Genomic DNA, 12,142 nt, shown 5'->3' on the forward strand with positions numbered 1-12,142 from the left:
TCCTATTCACTGTGTCTGAATTCTAATCTACATCTCCTATATATCATTTATTTTATGGATAATAAAATTTTACAGAAGGATTTAAGTATAAATTACATCAAAGTTATTCTATAGCCAAGCTAAGATTATTAATCTCTGGTAAAGCATGCAAAATTTTCATCTTTTCTCCTAGGTGTCATTTTGCCCCAACACTGCAAAGAAATATGAGCTGCCCCTCATTGTGGAGGTTGAAAATGTTGGCCTGGAAGCGATAGCAATCCCCATCGTGGCACGGTAACTTCTACTTTAATTCACCCTGTGCATATGGATTAGATTGGCCTATCATGTGAATTAAATTGCAGCAGAAAGCCATCATTTGTTCTTCTCAGCATAATATGTTGCAAGTACAGCCTGTACAGTGATAGTATTTTGGATCAAACCAGTTAGAACTTGAACCTGTAAATTAGAGGAAACTTCAGTATCATTGAAAATAAAAGACACCCTGGTTCTGTTACAGCTGTTGATCCATGATGTAAATTTGACACTCAGGAGGCTAGTTAAAAACCAGTCCCAATGTGTCCACTGAATAGAGCAAATGAATTAATACCCCCAGACATGAGTGGAGTCCTAGTGCAATGAATGCAGCAGGATACAATTGTTCTTAATGTTTTCTTTGTGGTGTGGAGCAGGGCAGAGGGTAGGGAATGCTCAAGCAAATGATTCAGGCTGCTCATTTCAGCGTGGCTGCTTTGGGGGTACTGCAGTGAGAGGTCTTGGAATTATGTGTGCTCGCTTGACTTGTACCAAGCACAAGATTAACAGCCATGTCTCAACCTGGAAGGAGGTGGCAGAAAGAATCGATACAAACTTGAGAACAGGTGAGAGCAAAATTTGCTCATCTCTGAAAAGTTGCTGGGGTAGTTGTGCCTACATTCAGCTGAATTTATCGACATTGTCTTGCATCTTAACAGCAAGATCATCAGAGCAGGATTCATATAGAAATACCATGACTATCTGGTGAAGGTACACTGAGGAAAATTGGGCAGGTTTTTGACAGTGCAACACTGGCAGGTGAAAATATTGAAACCTACCACAGGAGAAAATCTAGTCACAACTTCAGCCAAGGTAGAGGTGGAAATAAGGTCAGTCAATGTTAGGGTTAGTTATGGCCTATGTTTCTCCTTAAATTAATAATCATAGAATTTACTGTGCAGAAGCAGGCTATTCGGCCCATCAAGTCTGCACCGGCCCTTAGAAAGTGCACCCTACTTAAGCCCATGCCATCACCCTATCCCTATAACCCAGTAACCCCACCTAACCTTTTGGACACTAAGGGCAATTTAGCATGGCCAATCCACCTAACTTGCACATCTTGCACTGAAGGAGGAAACTGGAGCGCCCAGAGGAAACCCACGCAGACATGGGGGAGGAAGTGCAAACTCCACACAGACAGTCACACAAGGCCTGAATTGAACCTGTGTCCCTGGAGCTGTGAGGTAGCAGTGCTAAACTCTGCTACCATGCCTCCCAAATTAATTTGTCTTTGATAGACATGGAGCCAAATATCTTATTTAAGACAAAGCAGCTTTTTGTAGCTCCTTCAGAAAAAGCAGACTATTGGCGGAATTCTCCGCTCCCCACGTGGCCTGGGAGAATCGCGGAAGGGCCCCCTGACATTTTTTACGCCCCCCGCGATTCTCTCCCAGGTTTTTCACGGCGAACGGCGATTTTCCGACTCGGATGGGCCGAGCGGCCTGCCGTTCATGACCGTTTCACGACTGCAGCAAACACACCTGGTCGCTGCCATCGTGAAACGGGCGCCAGATGCCCGTTTGGGGCTTCTAGGCGGCCGATCTGGGCAAGAGCACCACGACTGTGCTCGGAGGGGACAGGCCCGCGATCGGTGCCCACCGATCTTCGGGCCTGCGTCCAAAACGGATGCTCTATTTCCCTTCCGCCGCCCCGCAAGATCAAGCCGCCACGTCTTGCGGGGCGGCTGAGGGGAAAGACGGCCACTGCGCATGCGCGGACACGTGCCGTCTGCGTGATGACGTCATCCGCGCACGCGTGGTTTTGAGCCGGCCAACCTGCGCATGCGCGGCTGACGTCATATAGGCGCCGGACGCGCATCATTGGCCGCGCCGCTGAGAACTCCGGAGTCCCGCTCTAGCCCCGCCGGTGGGGGTGAATCCGGTGCCGGGAGCGGGCTCCGAGGCCGTCGTGAAAGTCGGACAATTTCACGACGGCCTTCGCGATTTTCCGCGGGAGCGGAGAATCGCGCCCCATATGTCTCAAATATACAGTCTAAATTATTGCTAATCTTTTTGATTCATCTTGTAATTAGCAGATGGTAAAGTTTGCATGTTACTGTGAGTATCACACAATGATTACCTTCTGACCAGCTTTTAACAACTTTTGTTCGACAGATGCATCGTTCCTACTTTGGAGGTGGTTAACTCACACATTGATCTCGGACGTTGCTTTCTCAAGCACCCTTATCAATGCACGATAAAACTTCAGAATGCCAATGAACTTCCAGGGTGTTATGGGCTAGTTCCACAGGTTAGTGCTAATTAGAATGAATGGTTGTTGATGTGATGATGTCAGGGAAGTTATTGCACAAAATATTAGGAAGATACACTGGGTGGGATTCTCCGGCCTGCCAGCCGCGTGTTTCCCGGTAGCGGGAGGCAGCGCATGGTTCACTGGAGGCGGAATTCTCTGCTCCAATTTGCATTGAAACCACCCCAGGCTGCTGGGAAACCTGCGGGCAGGGGTGCACTACCGATGGGACCAGAGAATCTCACTGCCAACAAATTCCTGCCATGTCTTTTTCATAGATTATCATAGAATTTACAGTGCAGAAGGAGGCCACTCGGCCCATCGAGTCTGCACCGGCTCTTGGAAATACCTCACCCTATCCCCATAACCCAGTAACCCCACCCAACACTAAGGGAAATTTTGGCCACGAAGGGCAATTTAGCATGGCCAGTCCACCAAACCTGCATATCTTTGGACTGTGGGAGGAAACTGGAGCACCCGGAGGAAACCCACGCACACACGGGGAGGATGTGCAGACTCCGCACAGACAGTGACCCAAGCCGGGAATCGAACATGGGACCCTGGAGCTGTGAAGCAATTGTGCTATCCACAATTCTACTGTGCTGCCCCTGCGTCCTTTTTAATGGAGTAAGTCATAGTATGATGAGTGCAGTAAGAGATGACTATTGGCTCGATGACCCAAGGCAGCAACGTGCGAAAACACAGGATCACAGGATGGCAGGTCGCACTTTCATCTTCTCCAGTCATTGCCATCAGAGTGCTCTGTGCCTCAGTGAGGTTACCACATGGAGATATTGAGTGACTTCCCAAAATTGATCTGCAAGCCACCACTCATTCTCACACATAGTTAAGATGGCAAAAAATGACTTACACAAGGCAAGAGAACAATCAAATATGGAGGGCACCAGTTTGGGGAGGTTGGTAACTGTGCCTTTGTTGTTCCCGCCGGCACAGTACTCCACCGGCCCCGTGGTGGTGGCGGCCCTGAGAGTCTGGGGGCAATGGAGGAGACATGTGGGGGCAGAGGGAGCATCGGTCTGGTCCCCAATCTGTAATAATCATCGGTTTGCCCCGGGATGTATGGATGAGGGGTTCCGGATATGGCGGAGAGCACGGATTGAAAGGACGGTTGATACAGTTATAGAGGGGAGCTTTCTGATTATGAGGGTGCTGGAGGAGAAGTTTGGGTTGGCGAGGGGAAACAAATTCAGGTATCTGCAGGTGCGGGACTTCATACGTAAACAGGTGTCAACCTTCCCGCTCCTGCCGCTAAGGCGGATTCAGGACAGGGTAGCTTCCACAGGGTGGGTAGCAGAAGGGAGCGTCTCGGACATTTACAAGGAACTTACGGGGTCAGAGGTGACGCAGACCAAGGAGCTGAAGCGCAAGTGGGAGGAGGAGCTGGGAGGAGAGATAGAGGATGGTCTATGGGCGGACGCGTTGAGTAGAGTCAACGCGTCCGCAACATGTGCCAGGCTCAGCCTGATGCAATTTAAGTTCATTCTCGGGCACGCGTGACAGTGGCCCGGATGAGCAGATTCTTTGGGGTGGAAGACAGGTGTGCAAAATGTGCGGATGTCCACATGTTCTGAGCATGTCCGAAGCTTAAGGTATTTTGGCAGAGGTTTGCAGATGTCATGTCCACGGTGTTAAAAACAAGGGTGGCGCTGAGTCCAGAGGTGGCGTTTTCGGGGTGTCGGAAGACCTGGGAATCCAGGAGGAGAAAGAGGCAGACATTCTGGTCTTTGCTTCCCTGGTAGCCCGGAGACGGATACTATTAGCTTGGAGGGACTCAAAGCCCCGAAGTCGGTGACCTGGCCATCGGACATGGTTAGCTTTCTCTGTTTGGAGAAAATCAAGTTTGCCTTGAGAGGGTCACTGTTAGGGTCTGCCCGGAGGAGGCAACCGTTTGTCGACTTCTTCGCCGAGAATTAATCGTCAGCAGAAGCGGGGTGTGGGTTAGTTTAGCTTAGAGTCGGGGGTTAATAAAGGTAGAAGCTGTAAGGGAGGGAGACAGCTTTTGCACTATGTTTTTAGTTCCATGTACATTGTTTATTTTGTTGTTGTTATAATACCAAATCATACCTCAATAAAATGTTTATTAATAAAAAAACAATCAAATATGCATAGTTGTGGAAGGGATTAATTGACATTTTTGGTTCTGTGTAACATTGTTGGAGGGTTAAAGCCACAAGCTGTCCTTCAAGAGACAATCTGGGAAGAGGATGACGTGCATTATAATGAATCTGATCTCTCAATCCCTGCTAGCGAGACGAGGAATAGGGAGAAAGAGCAGTTGAACACGTGGCGACAGAGATGGTGCAGGAGGGAGGGTTTCAGATTCCTGGATAATTGGGGCTCATTCTGGGGTAGGTGGGACCTCTATATACGGGATGGTCTACACCTGGACCAGAGGGGTACCAGTATCCTGGGGGGGAAATTTGCTAATGCTGTTCGGGAGGGTTTAAACTAATTCAGCAGGGGTTTGGGAACCTGAATTATAGCTCCAGTATACAGGAGGTTGAGAGTAGTGAGGTCATGAGCAAGGTTTCAAGGTTGCTGGAGTGTACCGGCAGGCAGGAAGGTGTGTCTACTTCAACGCCAGGAGCATCCGGAATAAGGTGGGTGAACTTGCAGCATGGGTTGGTACCTGGGACTTTGATGTTGTGGCCATTTCGGAGACATGGCTAGAGCAGGGAGAGGAGTGGTAGTTGCAGGTTCCGGGGTTTGGATATTTCAGTAAGCTCTGGGAAGGTGATAAAAGAGGGGGAAGGGTGCAATTGTTAGTCAAGGACAGTATTACGGTGGCAGAAAGGACGTTTGATGAGGACCCGTCTACTGAGGTAGTATGGGCTGAGGTTAGAAACAGGAAAGGAGAGGTCACCCTGTTGGGAGTTTTCTATAGGCCTCCAAAAAGTTCCAGAGATGTAGAGGAAAGGATTGCAAAGATGATTCTGGATAGGAGCAAAAGTAACAGGGTAGTTGTGTGGGGGACTTTAACTTTCCAAATATTGACTGGAAACGCTATAGATCGAGTACTTTAGATGGGTCCGTTTTTTGTCCAATGTGTGCAGGGGGGTTTCCTGACACAGTATAGATAGGCCAACAAGAGGCGAGGCCATACTGGATTTGGTACTGGGTAATGAACCAGGACAGGTGCTAGATTTGGTGGTAGGTGAGCACTTTGGTGACAGTGACCACAATTCAGTTATGTTTACTTTAACGATGGAAAGGGATAGGTATATACCGCAGGGCAAGAGTTATAGCTGGGGAAAGGCAATTATAATGCAATGAGGCAAGACTTAGGATGCATAGGATGGGGAAGGAAACTGCAGGGGATGGGCACAATTGAAATGTGGAGCTCGTTCAAGGAACAGCGCCTGCGTGTCCTTGATAAGTATGTACCTGTCAGGCAGGGAGGAAGTGGTCGGCGAGGGAACCGTGGTTTACTAAAGTAGTTGAATCACTTGTCAAGAGGAAGAAGGAGGCTTATGCAAAGATGAGACGTGAAGGTTCAGTTAGGGCGCTCGAGAGTTACAAGTTAGCTAGGAAGGACCTAAAGAGAGAGCTATGAAGAGCTAGGAGGGGACATGAGAAGTCTTTGGCAAGTAGGATCAAGGATAACCCTAAAGCTTTCCATAGGTATGTCAGGAATAAAAGAGTAGGTAAGAGTAGGGCCAATCAAGGACAGTAGTGGGAAGTTGTGCGTGGAGTCTGAGGAGATAGGAGAGGTGCTAAATGAATATTTTTCTTCCGTATTCACACAGGAAAAAGACAATGTTGTCGAGGAGAATACTGAGATACATGCTAATAGACTAGGAGGGCTTGAGGTTCAGAAGGAGGAGGTGTTAGCAATTCTGGAAAGTGTGAAAATAGATAAGTTCCCTGGGCCGGGTGGGATTCATCCTAGGATTCTCTGGGAAGCTAGGGAGGAGATTGTTGAGCCTTTGATCTTTATGTCATCATTGTCTACAGGAATAGTGCCAGAAGACCGGAGGATAGCAAATGTTGTCCCCTTGTTCAAGAAGGGGAGTAGCGACAACCCCGGTAACTATAGACCAGTGAGCCTTACTTCTGTTGTGGGCAAAGTCTTGGAAAGGTTTATAAGAGATACGTTTTTTAATCATCTAGAAAGGAATAATTTGATTAGGGATAGTCAACACGGTTTTGTGAAGAGTAGGTTGTGCCTCACAAACCTTATTGAGTTCTTTGAGAAGGTGACCAAACAGGTGGACGAGGGTAAAGCAGTTGATGTGGTGTATATGGAAAAAAAATTGAAGGAGGGTGGAAAAAAAAGGAAAAATAATAAGTCGTTAAAGGATGCGAAAAGCAGCGCGAGGAAGGGAGGAAACGCGGGCCCGCTGTTGAATGAGAGGACCAGCAAAAGCACTGACAAGATGGCGGATGCCGGACCGCATGGTGGGGCCGCAGTGCTTACGGTGGAGAAGATGGCCGAGGTGATGGCGGTGGGGCTGGAAAAGCAGTTTGCGAGGCACATGGAGGCTTTGAAGAAGGAGATGGCGGTCACATTGAAGTCATTGGTGGAGGTGGCAATTGCCCCGGTGAGGGTAGCTGTGGCAAGGACATCGGCTGAGGTGAGAGAGCAGGGCGAGAAGTTGAAGGAAGTGGAGGAGGCCATGTCGCAGCACAGCAAACAGCTCACCTCGATGGGGGATGAGCTGCGGAGGGATGTGGAGGTCAACAGAGGACTCTGAGCAAAGCTCGAGGACTTGGAGAACCGCTTGAGGTGGCACAATCTGAGAATTGTGGGCTTGCCCGAAGGGACAGAGGGCCCAAGGCCAACAGAGGACTTTGCTAAGAAGTTGGCGGAGTTGATGGGGGAAGGTGAGAACCCCTCCCGGGACGAGCTGGACCGAGCTCATCGGTTATTAAGGCCGAAGCCCAAAGTGAATGAGCCATCAAGAGCAGTAATTATCTGTTTCCATAAGTACTGCATGAAGGAGAAGGTGTTAAGCTGGGCGAAGCAGGAGCACTAGGTACAGTGGGATAGAACATAGAACGATACAGCGCAGTACAGGCCCTTCGGCCCTCAATGTTGCACCGACATGGAAAAAAACTAAAGGCCATCTAACCTACACTATGCCCTTATCATCCATATGCTTATCCAATAAACTTTTAAATGCCCTCAATGTTGGCGAGTTCACTACTGTTGCAGGTAGGGCATTCCACGGCCTCACCACTCTTTGCGTAAAAAACCCACCTCTGACCTCTGTCCTATATCTATTACCCTTCAATTTAAGGCTATGTCCCCTCGTGATAGCCACCTCCATCCGCGGGAGAAGGCTCTCGCTATCCACCCTATCTAACCCTCTGATCATTTTGTATGCCTCTATTAGGTCACCTCTTAACCTTCTTCTCTCTAACGAAAACAACCTCAAGTCCATCAGCCTTTCCTCATAAGATTTTCCCTCCATACCAGGCAACATCCTGGTAAATCTCCTCTGCACCCGTTCCAAAGCTTCTACGTCCTTCCTATAATGGGGCGACCAGAACTGTACGCAATACTCCAAATGCGGCCGTACTAGAGTTTTGTACAACTGCAACATGACCTCATGGCTCCGGAACTCAATCCCTCTACCAATAAAGGCCATCACTCCATAGGCCTTCTTCACAACCCTATCAACCTGGGTGGCAACTTTCAGGGATCTATGTACATGGACACCGAGATCCCTCTGCTCATCCACACTACCAAGAATTTTACCATTAGCCAAATATTCCGCATTCCTGTTATTCTTTCCAAAGTGAATCACCTCACACTTCTCCACATTAAACTCCATTTGCCACCTCTCAGCCCAGCTCTGCAGCTAATCTATGTCCCTCTGTAACCTGCAACATCCTTCCGCACTGTCTACAACTCCACCGACTTTAGTGTCGTCTGCAAATTTACTTACCCATCCTTCTGCTCCCTCCTCTAGGTCATTTATAAAAATGACAAACAGCAACGGCCCCAGAACAGATCCTTGTGGTACGCCACTCGTAACTGAACTCCATTCTGAACATTTCCCATCAACCACCACTCTCTGTCTTCTTTCAACTAGCCAATTTCTGATCCACATCTCTAAATCACCCTCAATCCCCAGCCTCCGTATTTTCTGCAATAGCCGACCGTGGGGAACCTTATCAAACGCTTTACTGAAATCCATATACACCACATCAACTGCTTTACCCTCGTCCACCTGTTCAGTCACCTTCTCAAAGAACTCGATAAGGTTTGTGAGGCATGACCTACCCTTCACAAAACCATGCTGACTATCCCTAATCATATTATTCCTATCTAGATGATTATAAATCGTATCTTTTATAATCCTCTCCAAGACTTTACCCACCACAGATGTTAGGCTCACCGGCCTATAGTTACCGGGGTTATCTCTACTCCCCTTCTTGAACAAAGGGACCACATTTGCTATCCTCCAGTCCTCTGGCACTATTCCTGTAGCCAATGATGACCTAAAAATCAAAGCCAAAGGCTCAGCAATCTCTTCCCTGGCTTCCCAGAGAATCCTAGGATAAATCCCATCAGGCCCCGGGGACTTATCTATTTTCACCTTGTCCAGAATTGCCAACACTTCTTCCCTACTCACCTCAATGCCATCTATTCTAATAGCCTGGGTCTCAGCATTCTCCTCCACAATATTATCTTTTTCCTGAGTGAATACTGACAAAAAGTATTCATTTAGTATCTCGCTTATCTCCTCAGCCTCCACACACAACTTCCCACCACTGTCCTTGACTGGCCCTACTCTTACCCTAGTCATTCTTTTATTCCTGACATACCTATAGAAAGCTTTTGGGTTTTCCTTGATCCTACCTGCCAAAGACTTCTCATGTCCCCTCCTTGCTCGTCTCAGCTCTCTCTTTAGATCCTTCCTCGCTTCCCTGTAACTATCAAGCGCCCCAACTGAAACTTCACGCCTCATCTTCACATAGGCCTCCTTTTTCCTCTTAACAAGAGATTCCACTTCTTTGGTAAACCACGGTTCCCTCGCTCTACCCTTTCCTCCCTGTCTGACTGGTACGTACTGATCAAGAACACGCAATAGCTGTCCCTTGAACAAGCTCCACATATCCAGTGTGCCCAACCCTTGCAGCCTACTTCTCCAACCTACACATCCTAAGTCATGTCTAATGGCATCATAATTGCCCTTCCCCCAGCTATAACTCTTGCCCTGCGGGGTATACTTATCCCTTTCCATCACTAATGTAAAGGTCACCGAATTGTGGTCACTGTCTCCAAAGTGTTCACTTACCTCCAGATCTAACACCTGGCCTGGTTCATTACCCAAAACCAAATCCAAAGTGGCCTCACCTCTTGTTGGCCTGTCAACATATTGTGTCAGAAAACCCTCCTGCACACATTGTACAAAGAACGACCCATCCAATGTACTCGAACTATATATTTTCCAGTCAATATTAGGAAAGTTAAAGTCTCCCATAACAACTACCCTGTTACTTTCGCTCTTTTCCAGAATCATCTTCGCCATCCTTTCCTCTACATCTCTAGAACTATTAGGTGGCCTATAGAAAACTCCCAGCAGGGTGACCTCTCCTTTCCTGTTTCTAACCTCAGCCCATACTACCTCGGAAGAAGAGTCCCCATCTTGCACCCTTTCTGCCACCGTAATACTGTCCTTGACTAGCAGCGCCACACCTCCCCCTCTTTTGCCCCCTTCTCTGACTTTACTAAAGCACCTAAACCCCGGAACCTGCAACAACCATTCCTGTCCCTGCTCTATCCATGTCTCTGAAATGGCCACAACATCGAAGTCCCAGGTACCAACCCATGCTGCCAGTTCCCCTACCTTATTTCGTATACTCCTGGCATTGAAATAGACACACTTCAAACCACCTACCTGAACACTGCCGCTTTCCTGCGAAGTCAAATCTGTGCTCCTGACCTCTCTACTCTCAATCTCTCGCACCCCAAAACTACAATCCAGGTTCCCATGCCCCTGCTGAATTAGTTTAAACCCCCCCAAAGAGTACTAACAAATCTCCCCCCCAGGATATTGGTGCCCCTTAGGTTCAGATGTAGACCATCCTGTCTATAGAGGTCCCACCTTCCCCAGAAAGAGCCCCAGTTATCCAGAAATCTGAATCCCTCCCGCCTGCACCATCCCTGTAGCCACGTGTTTAATTGCTCTCTCTCCCTATTCCTCGTCTCACTATCACGTGGCACGGGCAACAACCCAGAGATAACAACTCTGTTTGTTCTCGCTCTGAGCTTCCATCCTAGCTCCCTAAAGGCCTGCCTGACATCCTTGTCCCCTTTCCTACCTATGTCGTTAGTGCCAATGTGGACTACGACTTGGGGCTGCTCCCCCTCCCCCTTAAGGACCCGAAAAACACGATCCGAGACATCACTTACCCTTGCACCTGGGAGGCAACATACCAAACGTGAGTCTCTCTCGCTCCCACAAAATCTCCTATCTGTGCCCCTGACTATTGAGTCCCCAATTACTAATGCTCTGCTCCTCTCCCCCCTTCCCTTCTGAGCAACAGGGACAGACTCCGTGCTAGAGTTCCGCACCCCATGGCTTACCCCTGGTAAGTCGTCCCCCCCACAAGTATCCAAAACGGTATACTTGTTACTCAGGGGAACGACCGCAGGGGGTCCCTGCACTGTCTGCTTCTTCCCAGTCCCTCTTACAGTTACCCATCTATCTCCAGTCTTTGGTGTAACTACTTCCCTGAAGCTCCTATCTATGACCACCTCTGCCTCCCGAATAGAACATAGAACATAGAACGATACAGCGCAGTACAGGCCCTTCGGCCCTCGATGTTGCACCGACATGGAAAAAAACTAAAGGCCATCATCCAACTCCAGCTCCAGTACCATAACTCGGTCTTGTAGGAGCTGGAGCTGGCTGCACTTCCTGCAGGTAAAATCAGCAGGGACACTAACAGCATCCCTCACCTCAAACATCCTGCAGGAGGAACATTGCACTACCTTCCCTGCCATCCCACTTAATTTCAACCAAGTTCTGGTAAACAAATAAATAAATGGGATGGTGCTGGAGTTTGGATCTACCAGGACTTGACGTGGAGTTGGCAAAAAGATGAGCGGCGTTCGGGCGTGTGAAAGCGGCACTGTACAAAAAGAGGGTGCGATTTAGTATGGTATACCCGGCAAAGCTGAGGGTGATGTATGATGCCAAAGACTTTTATTTCGAGACAGCGGAGGCGACTGAGGCATTCGTGAGGGCAGAAGGCTTGGGACAGATGTGAGGAGCGGAGCTGGAAGAGAGACTGTGGACTGCGCTTGGGGAGCTGGAAAATGTACAAGTGTTATAACTTTACTTTTACTGATGTGTTGCGACGGTTGTATCTTGGTGGCGATTCTCCAAAATGGAGACTAATTGTTTGCGCCGTCGTGAACGGCATGAAACGGGCACGGGGACGACCAATTCTGTCCCCCACAGGGGGCCAGCATGGTGCAGGAGCTGTTCACGCCGCTCGAGCCTCCTTCCTGGCGCCAAATGGCGCTGTGCCAACCTGCGCATGCACTGGGTACTTCATCAGCACGCCGGCCCCTTGGCAACATGGTGTGGGGGTTCAGGGGCCGGCCGCGCAACATCGGCCC

The 12,142-nt window shown here is 48.8% G+C and overlaps 1 protein-coding gene across 1 annotated transcript in view; it reads left to right on the top strand.

Annotated features, from left to right (window-relative positions):
- The window catches only part of hydin (HYDIN axonemal central pair apparatus protein), a 1,231,368-nt gene that overhangs the window by 545,819 nt on the left and 673,407 nt on the right, over positions 1 to 12,142 (top strand). Inside the window, exons 16-17 of the mRNA XM_038807144.1 lie at positions 173 to 273; positions 2,406 to 2,541. Of these exons, the coding sequence (XP_038663072.1) occupies positions 173 to 273; positions 2,406 to 2,541 (237 nt within the window). The remainder of the gene's footprint in view (positions 1 to 172; positions 274 to 2,405; positions 2,542 to 12,142) is intronic.

Source organism: Scyliorhinus canicula, chromosome 9, assembly GCF_902713615.1.
Source record: "Scyliorhinus canicula chromosome 9, sScyCan1.1, whole genome shotgun sequence".
Lineage (NCBI taxonomy): Eukaryota > Metazoa > Chordata > Chondrichthyes > Carcharhiniformes > Scyliorhinidae > Scyliorhinus > Scyliorhinus canicula.